Source organism: Moschus berezovskii, chromosome 3 (assembly GCF_049115385.1).
Source record: "Moschus berezovskii isolate FMDL1 chromosome 3, NW_MosBer_1.0, whole genome shotgun sequence".
Taxonomy (NCBI): Eukaryota; Metazoa; Chordata; class Mammalia; order Artiodactyla; family Moschidae; genus Moschus; species Moschus berezovskii.
Window position 1 is genome coordinate 31,722,626 of NC_142462.1, and position 17,722 is coordinate 31,740,347.

Below are 17,722 nucleotides of genomic sequence, written 5' to 3' on the forward strand. Positions count from 1 at the left end.
ATATATAAGTACTATTGCCTAGAAAATCCCGTGGATGGAGGAGCCTGGTAGGCTGCAGTCCGTGGGGTCGCTAAGGGTCGGACACGACTGAGCGACTTCACTTTCACTTCTCACTTTCACACATTGGAGAAGGAAATGGCAACCCACTCCAGTGTTCTTGCCTGGAGAATCCCTGGGACGGGGGAGCCTGGTGGGCTTCCGTCTATGGGGTCACACAGAGTCGGACACGACTGAAGTGACTTAGCAGCAGCAGCATATATAATTATGGCAGTTTATAGAGACTAACAGGACTTCCCAGGTGGCACTGGAGGTAAAGAACCCTCCTGCCAATGCAGGAGAGGTAAGAGACACGGTTCGATCCATGAGTCAGGAAGATCCCCTGGAGAAGGGAATGGCAACCCACTCCAGTATTGTTGCCTAGAGAATCCCATGGACAGAGGAGCCTGGCGGGCTACAGTCCATAGAATGGAGGAAGAGTCAGACACCACTGAAGCAACTGAGCATGCCTGTTGGCACACAGAGATTAATTTAAAGACCATAAATTTGAAATCTTGATCCTCCAACATATATATATATATATACACACACATGTAGAGCCCTTAAATGTTGTTTCCCTAAAGTGCAGATTGACACACTGAGGAGGAAAAGTTCTTTGAGGGACAATACAAGCAGAGTTGAGGACAGTTTAGATAATGACTAAAAGAATCATTGAGTGGGGAATGAAAAAAAGTCACAATTGTGTTGTGCCATTTAGGACCTAACAAGGTGTTCTTGAGTTCTCACGCTTGTCTAGAAAGGCTTGGAGCTATGATAATCAAGGCTGAACATTCTGTAATGAATTGGAAACTTCACACTAAATCCTAACTAACTCATGGCACATGTGTATTGCATGAAGGTATAGGAATGTATCATTATAGTAGATAAATCATCAGTGGGGATATTTTCTTCTATAGATCTTAATAAAGTCTTCATTCTTCTAGGATGTAGTAGTCCCACAACTTTCAAACATTTTGTTCTATTTTATCTAGATCCCAAAGTATCTGCAGTGGAAGTAGCTGTTTTTTTTTCCTTCTCTATGCTAAAACGATCTACATCCAAGTTTTGTGTTGGGCTGTTTTTATTTTCCTGTTTCATCAATCAGTAAATTTGAAAGCTAACATTTCCCCCTTATCAGATTCCTGAAATTGCTCTGCAAATTGAATACCTTTTCTGTGTGATATTCTCTACCATGCCACACAATATTGCAGATTCAAATTCTACCTTCTTGAAACCCACCCTCTCTGCTCCCATTGTCTTTTAGCTTCTCTTCATAATAATCCCTCATGTATCTTTTTATGCAGCTTGGCTCTCTCCTCCTCCTTCCAAATGCAGACCCTGCAGGATGATCTTCCCTGGGTTCCACTCTCTCCTCTGTGCTGGCTGACGACCAGGCTGGACATACCTATCCCGACACTCTGGTGAGATTCGCTCTCCCACTTGCAACTTTCTGGTGGTCGCCTTGACCTCTTCCACTAGTGCCTCAGTTTCACCCTTTCTCAACTGCATGCATCTTCCCTCCCAGTCACCTTTCTCATCATCATGTCATCACATCATCATCAGCACCGGTGTCTTCCCTTGCCCTTATTCTCTGCCTCCAGTTACTTGCCAGTTCTCATCAATTCTCTCTGTATCTCACATGTCATACCTGTTCACTGCTCATTCTCACTTGCTTCTGTCCCTGGGGCAGGCTTATCAGATCTTGACTTGATTTTCCAGAGGCAACCTTGCTTCCTGTCTGCAGTTCTATCTGCACCCTAGGCCATGAGATATGGTATGCTTTGTCACATCTTTTCTCCTGTTTAAAAATACTATTATACGTCTCTGCAAACTTCCCAGAGTTGAGTCCATTGATAAATTACCCAGTTGTTATTAAGTCCATTCTTTTACAGCCCATCAAACAAGGGCACCAAAAGAGAAGGAGGAAAAATGATTTTAAAATAACTTGATATTGGATATTACTTAAAAGCATTGATACAGTTGTCATGGGGAAAATCAGAACTTTATTGGACTTCCTTACACTGATTTCACCATGCTGTTAGTATATATATTTATTTTATATATATTTAATTTATATATATACAAAATTTAATTTAATTTTAGATTGAATAAAATACACGACTTTAAGTTAGAGTTCTTAAGACCCATTAAAGTTTTTTTTGAGCAGTAGGTACATACTTCTGAGCCCAAATTTCAAAGTGAGCACAAGTATATGACCCCAATTCACCTTTTAAAATGGATCCCTCACAGTTGTCTGCTGTATTCCTTTTTCATGCAGCCAAAGACTGTACAGCCCTAATGCCTTGTACGTTCTTCCCCTGCTTTTCCTCCTTTGTGTACTTACTTCCCTGTGACTAAAACTCTCATCCATCAGAATCTTTGTCTAAATTCTCCTCATCGTTCACACTGAGCCCAACTGTCAGTCTTGCCCTAAAATCCTCTCAAAGTTCCCAGGGTTGACAGTACTTTCTTATTCCTCTGAATTCACTGGAGTGGTATTTTTCTTTTCTCTTAGCGCTTAACATTTGCAACCTTCTTTTGCAACATTGTGTATCCTTCCTTCTCTTATTCAAAGTTTCAGTTCAGTTCAATCGCTCAGTCACGTCTGACTCTTGCACAAGTCAGAATTAATCACAGCATGCCAGGCCTCCCTGTCCATCACCAACTCCCGGAGTTCACACAAACTCATGTGCATCAAGTCAGTGATGCCATCCAGCCATCTCACTCTCTGTTGTCCTCTTCTCCTCCTGCCCCCAATCCCTCCCAGCATCAGAGTCTTTTCCAGTGAGTCAACTCTTCGCATGAGGTGGCCAAAGTATTGGAGTTTCAGCTTCAGCATCAGTCCTTCCGGTGAACACCCAGGACTGATCTCCCTTAGAATGGACTGGTTGGATCTCCTTGCAGTCCAAGGGACTCTCAAGAGTCCTCTCCAACCCCACAATTCAAAACCATCAATTCTTTACTTATAAGGAATAGACATCTTACCTGATTCATTGCTACATTTACTAGCTAGCCATAGACTAAACAAGTCACAGCCTGAACCACAGTAGTTTGTGGTTCAATAAATAGCTGAATGATCTGTTTGGACAAACTTCAGTAGAAATGTTCATGTAAAAGCATGCTGTTGTGTGCAGCTATTATAAAAAATAGTATGGCAATTCCTCAAAAAGTTAAACATACAATTATCATGTTATCCAGCAATTCCACTTCTGAGTATTAATATATACTCATATGAAATGTAAACAGGGTTTCAGATATTTATACACCCATATTCATAGCACCATTATTTGCAAAAGCCCAAAAGTGGAAGCAACCCAAGTGTCCACTGATAGCTAAATGGAAAAACCAAATGTGGTATACACATACAGTGGAATATTATTCAGCCTTAAAAGGAAGGAAATCTTGGCATATACTACAACTAGATGATTCTTTAAGACATGCTAAGTGAAATAAACCAGTCACAAAACGACAAATGCTGCATGCTTCCATTTATATAAGGTACTTAGAGTAGTCAAATTTATGGAGACTGAAAGTAGAAGGGTGAGTGTCAGGAACAGGGGAGAGAGGGAAAGAAATGAAGAGGTAGTGTATAGTGGGTACAGAATTTCATTTGAGATAGATGAAAAACTTCTGAAAATAAATGGTGATGACGGCTGCACAGCAATATGAATGCACTTAATACCACAAAAATGTACGGTTAAACTAGTAAATTCGACATTATATATATATTACCACAATTGAAAAAAAACAGTTCAGGGAAAGAATTCTTATGTCTCTTTAGATGAAAGGAATATGCTGCTAGTGAAATTGTTTGTTGATTGGGAACTGGAACTGTTCCACCACAGATTCACTGAAACTTGAAACTTCTTGGTGCATTTTCGAGTTCTTTGGCATTCTGACACTTTCTTGTTACCAGATTCATATGAAAGTTTTGCTTGGAAGGAAGTATGCCATGATAAAGAGGTGTGTAAATGAATAATTAATTGCATCAGTGATTTACATATTGAGAGTTTCAATTTCCCTTTTTCATCTTTTTATTTTCAAAATTTAAGTCCTAAAATATTCATTCCATGGGTAAAATGTCCAGAATGTATATTAATTTCTGATTTCTAAATTAATATCATAAAATATTCAAACATTATTGAAAAAGGAATTTCCTGAAAAGTGACAGTCCCTTATAATCTCAAGTAATAACTTGTTAATGGTTTGGAGTGTGTGCATTTTGTATGCATATAAATGTCGTTAGTAACAAAAATATTGTTACATATATAAATATTATACTGCCAATGGCATTTTTACTTAAAAATATATTTTGGATATATTTTTAGGTCTAGATATCCATCTTTCTTTGTTTTTAAGCTACTGCGTACGTCCTACTGTGAAGCTGCATCTTAATATAACCTCTATTCCAGTTAATTGGGCATATTTCACAACTGCAGACAATGTATGTATGAGATGAGCAATGATATTCACATTTTGCTTGTGTGTGTATGGACCGATGTATTTCTGAGTGTTAGATGTGAAACTGTGGGATTAAGTTAGAAGCCAGCTTGCAATTTTAATAGGTAGCTGCAAAATTTTAATTATACTTTGACCAAACCTTAACATTCAAAACACTTTGGCAAAACTGAGATTGACTGTGTATAGTACAAGCTGATGGTTTCAATGTTTAAATTAAAATACCCAGATGTGGCTGTCTAATGGGGTTTTTCCAAACTCCAGATTCAGTTCATTTATCATGGTCACAAAATACCCTAATGGAAATGCCTACACCTGAACCAATAAATTCTCCAAGCCCCAAGATCCAACTTGTGTAACAGGGTCACAAAGAAAGTTTGGGGTATAAATTAGCAGCTGTTCTCCATCCCTGGGATATCTGTCTTCCTCACCTCTAGATACTTGTTCTTCCCATTAAATCTAACTTTTTAATGTCCCCTACTAAGTAACAAAACCAGTGTCAAAAATCCATAAATCACTTACTGACATTATAACCTCACCACCCACAACAAATTCAGTTTGAAATTTCTGAAATTTGGTGATTGCTTTGACCCTGATAATTACAGTGTTTGTCAAATTCCAGAAGTGCAATGATTATACTTTCTACTTCTGCTGTGTCTTGTTAGCTTTACTCCTTCATTGACAAATTATAGATGGTCTTTAATTTTTCCATATAATCTTAGGCTGCTGCTGCTAAGTCACTTCAGTCGTGTCCGACTCTGTGTGACCCCATAGACGGAAGCCCACCAGGCTCCCCCTTCCCTGGGATTCTCCAGGCAAGAACACTGGAGTGGGTTGCCATTTCCTTCTCCAATGTGTGAAAGTGAAAAGTGAAAGTAAAGTCGCTCAGTCGTGTCTGACCCCTAGCGACCCCACGGACTGCAGCCTACCAGGCTCCTCCATCCAGGGGATTTTCTAGGCAAGAGTACTAGAGTGGCTTGCCATTGCCTTCTCCGAATCTTAGGCTACGTGGCCTATAAATGTTATTTTGTAATTCAGTAAAGGACCTTAAGAAGAAAAAGCAAAGCAGTTAAATAGCTGTTGTTGGATATGTATTTTCAAACAAAAAACCTATGGGAATAAAAATTGCTTCTTCTCCACCAAAAATTCCCATGGTCCAACTATATTAGTAACTCTTGAAACATGAAGACACTACTTCTTTGCAGAGGAAAAAAATAACATTCATACACTCATTCATTTGTATGACATTTAATGAGAACTTATAGGAAACATTATACTCTTCTCCCTCCATCTCCAACCTTGATACTGTCTTCTGTAAAAACGGAAAACCTACCAAATATCAGTCCTTCATGCTTAAAGGAATATTTACAGATATTTAAAGACCAAATTACTCTTCCTCATGGAGAAGGAAATGGCAACCCACTCCAATGTTCTTGCCTGGAGAATCCCAGGGACAGAGGAGCCTGGTGGGCTGCTGTCTGTGGAGTCGCACAGAGTCGGACATGACTGAAGCGACTGAGCAGCAGCATGGAGAATAAAGAGCTTGTTTTTGGTATATAAGCTCACATGCACATTTTTTTCTCTTGATTAAAATTTATTTAAACATCTGTGCCCAGGATTAAGGATAATGAAATTCAACCACAAAAATTATTAAGTAATGTTGAATTGTAGTGTTGGAATTTATCAGTTTAGAGTAGTTGCCTCCATATTCACCTTTCTTTTGATCTTTTTGTAGACATTATTGTTATTGACTGCAAATGTCTCAGTATTTTTGCTCAGTGGAATGTGGCTTGACAGATTAATTATATGTTATCAGGCAATTGAAGAGCAGCTAAAGATATGTGGCCACAAGAGGGATGCTGATGTCTTTGAGCTGTTTCTTTCTCAAAAGTAAGTGTACTTTATGTAAGAAAGAGAAGAGCATCATGTTATGTTTCATAGGTTCAAATGTTCTCTTCCATTGTTTTCCCCTTGTGTGGGCTGGCAAGTAGCCCATGCTTCTTGGCATTCACAGTCTCTATTGGAGAGGCAGGATCCTGAAATGGATAAAAACAAAGATTGTGGAGTAAGGCTGAGTTTGAATCCCAGTTCTGTCTCTTCCAACTGGATGATCCTGGGCATGTCATAAACCTATTAGGGTTGTCAGTTTAGCCAATATAAATATAGAATACCAGTTACATGTGCATTTCAGAGAAACGAATATAATTTTTTTAGTATAAATATGTCCCACATCACATTGGGATATTTGTTGTTTCTCTGAAATGCACATGTAACTGTGGATCCTGTATTTTATCTGGCAAACCTATTGCCTACATAAAACAGTACTACCTGTTTCACAGGGTCATTGTGAAGATAAGTGAGTTAGTTGAGAGTAGGGAAGGGTCTGGTACACAGTAAACAATCAGCGTTAGTGCAGTTAATATTACTACTGTGATTAAAGGATAACGACTCATTATACCACTGTACTAAAATAATAGCCCCTATTATACTATAACCACTAGCCAGTAACCTTCATGCTAATTTTACTGGTAAGTAGGAAAACTTCTCCCTTATGTTACAATTTCCTTTCATTCCACTCCGACTTCTCAACGTGGCAGGCAGCAAAGTGAATCCTTCTTCAGAGCAAGTCACAGTGCCTGAGGTAGAGCCCAGGTGGAAGACAGAGTATGTGTTCAATTGGATGCTGACGGCACAGGTTTTACTAGTGCACCAGTGATGCCTATGTAGTTACACTTAGCATTTTCATAACAATGATCGTATTCCTAACTTTTCCTTCTCTTTCATACTTTTAGATCTCTGTGAATTCCATGTATTATTTTAAAAGAGACTTAGCATATTTCTACTTGCACTTAATATTCAGAACTTAGCTATTTTTTAAAGAAAAAGTCCTACTTTATCAATGAAGTTAATCACTTTTTCTCTGGTGATTTGAGGAAATCCTTTATTAATAAACATATTTATTTTATTAAATATTAACATGTTTTAGTTCATTAGTGCCATAAATGATAGTTATCTTTGTAATGACCCTGAATCTCTTGGTGGTAAGAGAATAAATAGCTAACAAATTTAAGATTTTAAAAAATAAACTTTTTAGAATGGAGCAAGTATGGTAGGCAATTCTGACAAACTTAAGGTCATGCTTTGATCCTCTCTATAGACCATTTTGTCTTACAGTAACAATAAATATTTTTTTTTGTCTTCAAAAGATTGCATCTCTAAGCCTTTCATGATTTTAACAAATGTACACTATTGATCATTAGGATAAGTAGATAACAATAAGAAAAGCTTTAAAACACTAGAAAAATGGAAATATTGATTTTCTGACAGTGGATAATTAGTGGTCTTTTCAATTCAAGGATAATATATTTTGTATCCTAAGAATACTAAGTTATCATTTAATACACCCAGGTACAAAAAATGTCCAGATGCCAATAAACTGGGTAAATTAGGTATTTGCCTAAGTCTTTGTTGCCCTTGGAAAATTAAAAGGATCATATCAGTGTTTCCTTGAGAAATCATGGAGAAACATGTACTATAACAACAGAGTTGATGTACCATTGTCAGCATGAGTCATTGTCATCATTAGTAGTAGAGTTTCTATCATTGTCTTCCACTGGCCTCACCTTAAAATGTAATAGCCTGTTATTAATTTAGGACAAATTTATATGCAAAATAAACCTTTCTGCCTTGTTAATTTCTCCCCCAAAGTGAGCCATTTTATTATATTATCTATAGCAGAGTGTCAGTACAACTATTACAAGAAAATTAATTTGACAGTGATGTGACAAAGTTGATATTTTATAGCATTAATATATGAAAATAACTTTTCTGGGAATCCTTGTAGAAACACTCTAAATGGGGCTTGAGTTTCTCTGCTACCATGCAGTGGCTGCTTTATCTTTCACAGGAAAAAAGCAGAGCTGACGTGTACCATCCTTGTTGTCCAGTGCAATAAGTGTGTCAGCATCCAAAATTAGCTACACATCTTCAGTGAAAGAAGAGAATGCATTATGTATACAAATATATTACAAGTTGCTTTGAAGGAACCCAGAATATTTTGTTGTGTCAGGGAAGTGCTTGAAGACTAATGGCACCTGTCAAAAGGACAAGGTGGTCTACTTGAAAAGCATTCTGTTTGGGATAACCTGAGAATAATAAAAAAAGATTGATAAAAGATTAAGAAAAATCTCTTCAAAAATCTGAGAAGGAATGAGAGAAAGAAAGGGGAGAAGCAGATCTTTTTTTTTTTTTTACCAAGTACCAGCTAATAAATGTAAAAAGAATGAGAGGATTAGAAAAATTACCATTTCATAATCTCAAATGTACTGATTCAGGTCAATATTATTAATCAAAGCTAAAGCCATTGAATAAACAGTTATTGAGAAGCACCAATCTGTTCTCTACAGGTTGGCAGTCACCAGAGAGGACAGGGTTTTGCGGGTAGGGCATGAAATAGGTGAACATTATCAAGAGGTACAAACTTTCAGTTGTAAAATAAGTAAATGTTGGGGGTGGAATGTATAAGAATATAGTCAGTAACACTGTATAAACTTTGTATGGTTTCAGCAACTGGATTTCATCTGGTGATCATTTTGCAGTATGTCCAATGTCAAATCACTCAGAATTTTGCCCCAGATATTGCTTTTCAATGATAAAATTTGTAAATACTTTCACAATGAAGAGAACTGGAAAATACAGCCTTAACCAAATCACTGAACTTAGCTTCACCAACAAGGTGAACAGGTGGCTCAGTGGTAAGGAATCTACCTGCCAATGCAGGAAACATAAGAGATCCCCAGGTCAGGAAGATCCCTTGGAGGTGGGCATGGCAGCCCACTCCAGTATTCTTGCCTGGAGACTCCCATGGAGAGAGGAGCCTGTAGGGCTACAGTCCATGGGGTTGCAAAGTGTTGAACACGACTTAGTGACTGAGCACACATACACAACCTTCACAAAGAGTGGGACAAAGTGGCATCATTTTGCCTCCTGATGTGGTGCAGTAATTACCACTGTCGTAATTAAAAAATTGATCGCTGAAGAACTGATGCTTTTGAACTGTGGTGTTGGAGAAGACTCTTGAGAGTCCCTTGTACCTCAAGGAGATCCAACCAGTCCATTCTAAAGGAGATCAGTCCTGGGTGTTCATTGGAAGGACTGATGCTACAGCTGAAACTCCAATACTTTGGCCACCTCATGCAACGAGTTGACTCACTAGAAAAGACTCTGATGCTGGGAAAGGTTGGGGGTGGGAGGAGAAGGGGACGACAGAGAATGAGATGGCTGGATGGCATCACCGACTCTGTGGACATGAGTTTGAGTGAACTCCAGGAGTTGGTGATGGACAGGGAGGCCTGGCGTGCTGTAATTCATGGGGTCACGGAGAGTCGGACACGACTGAGCGACTGAACTGAACTGAACTGAATTAAAAAATGATCTACCTTAAATTTAATCATGAGGTAGCAATCAGACCAATCAAGAATGTGAGAAATTCTATCAGACAACTGTCCTGGACTCTTCAGAAAGTAAACGTTGAAGGCAATAAAGGAGAGCTGTGCTGAATGAACCAGAACTGGAATCAAGATTGCTGGGAGAAGTATCAACAACTTCAGATACTCAGATGATATCACTCTAATGGCAGAAAGTGAAGAGGAACTAAAGAGCCTCTTATGAGGGTGAAAGAGGAGAGTGAAATATCTGGCTTAAAACTCAACATTCAAAAAACTAAAATCACTTCACGGCAAATAGATGGGGAAAAAGTGGAAAGAGTGACAGATTTTATTTTCTTGGGCTCCAAAATCACTGCAGATGGTGACTGTAGCCATAAAATTAAAAGACGCTTGCTCCATGGAAGAAAAGTTATGACCAAGTTAGATAGCATATCAAAAAGCAAGAGATCACTTTGCCAAAAAAGGTCTGTATAGTGAAAGCTATAGTTTTTCCAATAGTCATGTATGGATGTGAGAGTTGGATGATAAAGAAGGCTAAGTACCAAAGAATTGATGCCTTCAGAGAGTCCCTTGGACTGCACTGAATATTCATTGGAAGGACTGATACTGAAGCTGAAGCTCCAATACTTTGGTCACCTGATGGGAAAAGCCGACTTGTTGGAAAAGACCCTGATGCTGGGAAAGATTGAGGGCAGGAGGAAAGGGAGGGTGGCAGAAGATGAGATAGTTGGATGCCATCACCAACTCAATGGCCATGAATCTGAGCAAACTCTGGGAGATAGTGAAGGACAGGGAAGCCTGGCATGCTGCAGTTCATGGGATCACAAAGAGTCGGACACAACTTAGCAACTAAACAACAAACAACAATGGGTTATACCAACTGAAAACGGGCTATACCAGTGTATCAATGTTGATGCAATTCTGGGTCTAAACAAGCAAAAAATCTATAAAAGGAACATAGGCATAACAGGAACAATTTGAATATGAACAGCAGTGTATTAGATGATATCTTTGAATTCAATTTTAATTTTCTCAGGTTTGATATTGGTATGGTGGTTAATCAGGAGAATGTCCTTATTTGAGGGATGCGTGTGCTGAAGTATTTATGAATCAAAGCCCTGGAGTCATGTCTGCAACTTATTTTCAAACGATTCACCAAGAAACTTATCAACTATAAAATAGGTAAATTGTGTATACAGATAAGAGAGTGAACATAAATGTGGCAAAATATTAAAAATTATGGACTTCTCTGGTGACTGAGTGGAAAAGAATCCCATGGACAGAGAAGTCTGGTGGGCTGCGGTCCATGAGGTCACAAGAGTTGGACATGACTGAAGTGACTGAACACACACACGTATAGTAAACAACAGTGGGAGAATAAAACACTTCACTCTCTCTCTGCCTCTTTGGGTCCTGCAGTTTCCATGTCTTAAATCCAGTTTGGCCAAGATCTGGAGAACCTCAAACTAAAGACCGTATAGGCAGTGTTGAAGCAAGAGCGGATGCTGTTTCCTACATTGACCTTAAGTCTGGTGTCTTCCGTGCTTACTTTTGTTCCTCTGGCCTCTTCTCAGTGAAGTCTTTTAAAATGAAGGTCCCAACAAGTTCAGTCATAATGAGGTATAAATTCTACTGATATGATAAATTTCTCTCCTTTTAGTATTTGCTTTAACTGGCTAACAAAAATCTTAACCCAAGAATGAAGTTTTAAAGATTGAATGTAGGAAATTGGTGTCACATGGTCAGATATGTGGCTGTGAAGGGACCCTGCTGACTGGAAGTTGGTACTTGCCTGCTGCCTCTACAAAGATTACATCATGACCATTGCAAGCTGCTGACCTTCAACACCCCCTGAAAGAAGTTCAGGGTGAAAATCAGGAATGAGGCACTCTGCTCTGAAAAAAAAAAAAAAAAACCTGGCAGAACAGACCTTCAGATAGTTAGATCTTTTCAGAAAAAGGTTTTATGAGTTCCAATTCTTGCATCTTCTCATACCTAGAAAAACACTGACCTCATTAATGGTGAAATCTGCTTTGGCTATTAAAAAAAAAGTTTTTTTTTTAACAATTAAAAGTCAAAATAGAGTTGCTATGGTTCAGACATCCTGGGAAATAACTATTTCCCAGATATCCTGAAAAATGATATTATGGGTGTGATTTCAGATTAGACACTGTGACCTAATGTAGAACTTAATGCTCCTGTAATGCATTTTTGCTTCTGTACTTTGCTTTCTGCTCGTAAAACAAAGTTACTCCATTTTAAGATAAGGTTGTTTTTAAGTAGAGATTCCTAAAATTGTTTTTGAAAAAAAAAAAATTAAAAAAAAAGAAATATGAAAACAAAAAATAAATAAATAAACAGCTCATGTAGGATCAAAAAATAATAATAATTAAGATTGAATGTAGGAAATTAGCCTGTATAAATGTACCATTAATTTTGAAAGGACAGAAAGAGGCCTTTCCAATTCTCCCCAAATCATACTATATAAGCAACTTTAGACATGAATAAATTAATTGTTGCTAATACTCACTTTCTCTTTTCCTTTCTAGGGAGTTGACAGAGGTCATTGATCTTTCTAGGTTTAAAAAATTGAAATACCTATGGCTACATCATAACAAGGTAGTGTGATATTTGATCTTTACGTGGCTCTACGATTAAACTACAATTTTAATTTCATGTTTTTAATAGAACTGGTCATTAAAAGTATTAATATTTTATACTCCTAATTTTAATCTAGGTAGGAAACTATACATATGTACAAAGTGGTCTAGCGCTAGTGGTAGAGAATCTGCCTGCCAACGCTGAAGACTTAAGAAATGTGGGTTTGATCCCTGGGTTGGGAAGATCTGCTGGAGGAGGGCATGGCTACCACTCCAGTATTCTTGGCTAGAGAATCCTCATGGGCAGAGAAGCCTGGTGGGCTACAGTCCACAGGGTCGTAAACAGCCAGAAACAATTGAGGCGACTTTGCACACATGCATATTGAATAGGTCAATTTGTGAGATGTTGTCAGATGGGAGCTTTACTTTTTCCTCCCATGTTCTTTCAAAACTGTTCAATGTAAGCTGCTGCTTCCCAGTTTCTTGGAAGAAAACTTGTACAGTCTCATGACTTTTTTTCTCTCTCTCTTTTGTAGTTCAGGAACTTTCAGTCCGTTTTAAGCCACAGTCTTAGGCTCAGTTCAGAAGTAAGACTGTGGAGATGAATATGTTAATTCATAAATGAGACATCCCCCATCTGTCCTCTCTTATTCAGCTAGGGCTGACTGCAGATGGCCATCTGCCTTCTTCATTAGCAAGGGAATGTGGTTGGTTGTTTTCTTGCCTCGCACCTCTACCCCAGCCTTTGCAAGTTAGTATGGAATGGAGAAGTGTGGAGGCAGTGGAAAAGCCAAGGAAAAGCAAAGTTCTTTTTCAGTTTGCACACACTGGTATTAACAGTGTTCAGAGTTTATTATTTTCTCCCATTGGGCTATTCAGAAGCCCCCTCTGCTAGGTTTCTCCAACGCTGATTCCTCTTTGCTGGCCACTCCAGACCTCCCCTAACCTTGTATCCCAGTCGTTCTTACATCTGGGCATCTCCTCACCTTGGCAAACTGCCCTCTTGGGCAGGATCCTTTGTAAAGTGCTCTAGATCAACACTCCTTCAAAGGTCCTGCATGCATTCCCCAGAACTCACACACTTTGTCCTGCCATGTGAGGGACTGACTACCTCCCAAGTTGGTCTAGCTTCTTCAGGAAGTGCCAGGCACTAAGCCATCATGACACCAGATGCCAGGAATGCCCATCAAGGTTACTGAGTGTGGCCCTTGAAGCTGATCTTAGAGGTCAGGGTTAGTTGGCAGAGCCTTCCCACCACCTCCTCCGTAGTGGGGCCTGACTGGAGCTCCAAGCTCTCTTTAGGTCAAAGAGCGGGACTGAACTAAAATTCAAGTCAAAACAATCACTATAGTTAGCTAGTCAGTCATTCTCCACTTTCAGAAGTTTGACTTTCCAACAGCTTGTATTTTGTTTATTGTAAATTGATGATCCAGTCGTAGCATTCTAAATTTAAACTTTCAAACACCAGCTGATTTAAAAATAGCAATTTGAGTTTTTGGTAGTGGTCTGCTTGTCAAGCTATAGTCCAGATTCACAGCACTGAATCTTTAAGCAGCCGTGTTTATGAACGTATTTTAGTATTACATTGCAATTTGTCTGTTTTTTTTAACCAATTAAGTGGAAAATGGAAAAAAGTTATTCCAGTATTAAGTGCAAGCATAAGTTGCATAAGCTTGAAATAATTTCTAGGAGAACAAGCACAAATACCTTCAAGGCCCAGGCAGCTAACAACTGAAATGGAAAGTGCACAAACTACTTAAGGGCAAACAAGTTCAAAACTCTTTTAAACACTCTGCCAAAAATTATCCTGGGTCACAGTGTGTGACCTCCAATTAGAAAAAGATGGAACTCATCAAGCATGGCAAAAGTGACTAATCTTCATTTCTCATGTGTGTTCCTTGTGGTATTCAGTGTTCAGCTTTGAAGGAAAGAACATGTACAAATGTTGGCAGTATGTCTAAAGGGAGAGGTATGATAAGGATTTTTAATATTTTTTTGGCTTTCTTGTAGTGGACACCATCCCACCTTCAGTCAGTCACTGAATTTTCATACAGTTGACTTACAGATGCATTATATACATAGGAAAGGATTGCACACACTGTCAACTATTGTACTTCGGTTTTGAAGGGGGATTGGTGGAGAAAGGGTGCAACACAAGTGCTAAATTCTCTTCTAGTGTTTGGTTATTTATGTTTAACAAACTATATTCTTTCCCAGATATCGGGGACCAGCCTCGATATGGCCCAGGGTATCCTCGGGATGAACGGCGTCAGCGTCAGAGAGAGAGAGAGAAAGAGAGAGAGACAGGGGCTGATGATTCCTTGGTTTACGCTGGAAACCAATAAAACCCCAGCACGGGGTTTGCTCTGTTTACGTAGGCCGCAGGCGCCCTCTCGAATCACTGGAGGTACCCCACCAGGGCACCCCCTCGAGTGGGTCTTAGAAGCCCAGGCAGATAAGTAAACTCAGAGGGCCCAGCACTCCAAGGATCTCAACCAGAAAAAGGAGAATAGGGAAAAGGATGGAAAAAGAGAAAGAACGACACGGGGAGACCAAGCTTCAGTGAGCAAGGCCCAAAACTTTATTTTCCAGTGCTGCTTTTATACCCTAAGTTGTGCACAGAAGAAACAGAGAAAGGGAGGTATAGAGTTACACCAAAATCACGTGGGGTCAGCAGTCTTGACCCTTATCAAGATCAGGGCTTATTTTTGTGTGTCTTGTGATAAAAGTTTTAGGTGGTTTACATCATCTTCTGGCCAGGGGGCCTGCTAACAGTTTATGGCCCTCTCTCCTAACAATAGGTTAGTTAGCTAGTAAAAGGCTTATATTCTTTTAAGGTGACTTTCCTAAAGTCAGGTGCTAGACACATGACAAAGTTGCATTCCTATAAGGCACAGGTGTAGTGAGCTACAAGAAAGGAATTTATTAACTTAAGATCTGATGTGGTTAAATCAAAGGCTACTACTTATATTCTCTATATGTGATTAATATATTTCCAAGGATACAATAGATAGAGGAAACTTTGCAGCAAGCATTGATTCAACAATGAAATCTTTTTTAGTACTATTCTAATGATTTTAACTTCTTCAACAGATTCCTGTATTTTATAATATTAGGCTTTCTGTCCTTGCATGGCTGGGAGGCTATAAACAGTCACACTCAGTTGTAAGAGCCCGGACAAACTTGTCGTGCAAGTTAGAAAGCTATCAGAGGGGCTTGGATTGGAACACTCCTATTAAACCCAGGAGAACTTTTTAACTACAGCTCTGAATTAATGTTTTCAGAGAAAGGTGGTTGAGGGGGAAGCCCCCGTAAGTATTAGAGGACTTGATAAGAGGCGTAAGATAGTAAGGCAGTCAGACTCCGGTTTTCTTTGGGGTAGATGCTCAGGTAAGTCCAGGGGGTTCCTCGAGTCCTGATTAGCCTTTGCCCGTCAGGCCTCTTCCCCAATTGACCTTTGCCATGGGTAGGATTTCCCTCGCTGGCTCCCGGCACCCAGATAGCCATCACTTAACTTTGTTCTTTAAAAATAGATTTATTTAGATTGTTAGATGGCATCATCACCAAGTCAATGGGCATGAATTTGAGTATTGAAGGACAGGGGAGCCTGGAGTGCTGCAGTCCATGGGGTCACAAAGAGTAAGACATGACTTAGCAACTGAACAGCAATTCCATATAATCCTGAAAAGATATTATATTCAAATAAATTTTAAGTGGTCATGAGATGAGTGAATAAGCCAATGTGAATTTTTGGGTTGATCAGTAGTTGACTGGTTGCTAAGCTGTTGGAGTATTCACACTCCATGAAAAATTAAAGTCTTATTCAGCATCTAAAACTCTAATGGGCATATTAGCTATGATAGTACTTCATCAAACTTCCTATGGAAAAATGTGATTATTAGTTTTCTTTACAATCTAGATTACACTGGGTGAACTACTGTCAGGAAGTTACTATACCAGTATAGAAATGATATGGAGAATCTTGGTGAAAAGCATCAACATTGACAAAGGATCATAAATAGTTAGAATTGTAATGTTTCGCTAACAACGGTTTGAATCTGTGACCAGCATTGTTCTTTCATTATTGTAGAACGTAAATAAATGTCCTTAGATTTATTTCCCACCCTCTGTTTAGGAACACCTAAGGCACAAAATAGTAAAATAAAATGAGGACATCTTTTTTGTTTATTCATTTATTTAATCAACAACTTTGTGGAGGCAAATATACTGATCATTTTATCGGTTGTCTATTCATTATCCAGTATCTTCCTTTACCTGTTTAGCAGAATCTGAGTTTGTGTTATAGTACACGCTTGTTGTTACTCAGGTAGGTGGCCCCATTCCCACTTCCCAAGGGTGGAGCCTAAACTGTTTAAACCAGTCAGTATAACCCCATCCTCCTTGTGAGTGGCTAGTGAATGAATGGGCTCGTAATCCAACTGTTGCAATAGAGACATTGGAGGTAGCGCCTGGGAGACTTCTGTGAAAGGTTTCCTTATTCCTCAAAGAGCATTGGAAGAGAGGTCTGCTGTTTCCTCTGGATATTTTCTGTCCTGGCTTGTAAACCAGAAACCATCCTTCCAACTTGTGGATTTATCCAACATTTTGAGAAAAGCAGAGCGCAGAGAATCATTGAGATTTGGGGCTCTTACAACTTCTTGACTCCTAGATATGTGAGATAATGAGTATTTTAATTTATGTGCCAGTTTGAGTTGAGCTTAGAGATTACATATGGTCAAAAGCATCCTATCTAATGTGGTTTATTCTGTACTTGTTTTAGGCTACTGATAGAATATAACAGTGAATATGATGGTACCTGCCCTAGAGATAGAATTAGGGAGTGGCTATACTCCTGGTGAGGGCATTGTGGTTGCAAACTACCTGGAATGGAATGAGAGAAAGCAGTGGTTTCGGGAGACAATGAATGAGTGTGGTTCGGTGTGTTTGGAGCCGAACATGCTCAAAGGGTGCACACTTCACCCTATTATTATGCAATGAGTGATAAAACTGGAGCTTCTAGTCTGACCATGAACCAACAAATTAAATAGGTACAAGTTGTTTCTAAGGATTTGCAATGCCCCGACTCTCCTAGGTTTGTTCAAGCTATCCGCTTCCTCCTTCATTATGCTCTCCGAGGGCTTGCTTTCTCCTTGTATTGTGTAGAGATTCACTAGTTCTTGT

General features: G+C 39.0%; 1 protein-coding gene across 1 annotated transcript in view; it reads left to right on the plus strand.

The window, feature by feature from the left end:
* The window catches only part of LRRC72 (leucine rich repeat containing 72), a 70,070-nt gene that overhangs the window by 11,372 nt on the left and 40,976 nt on the right, over window positions 1-17,722 (plus strand). The window contains exons 2-3 of the mRNA XM_088833551.1: window positions 6,311-6,384; window positions 12,491-12,560. Of these exons, the coding sequence (XP_088689677.1) occupies window positions 6,311-6,384; window positions 12,491-12,560 (144 nt within the window). The remainder of the gene's footprint in view (window positions 1-6,310; window positions 6,385-12,490; window positions 12,561-17,722) is intronic.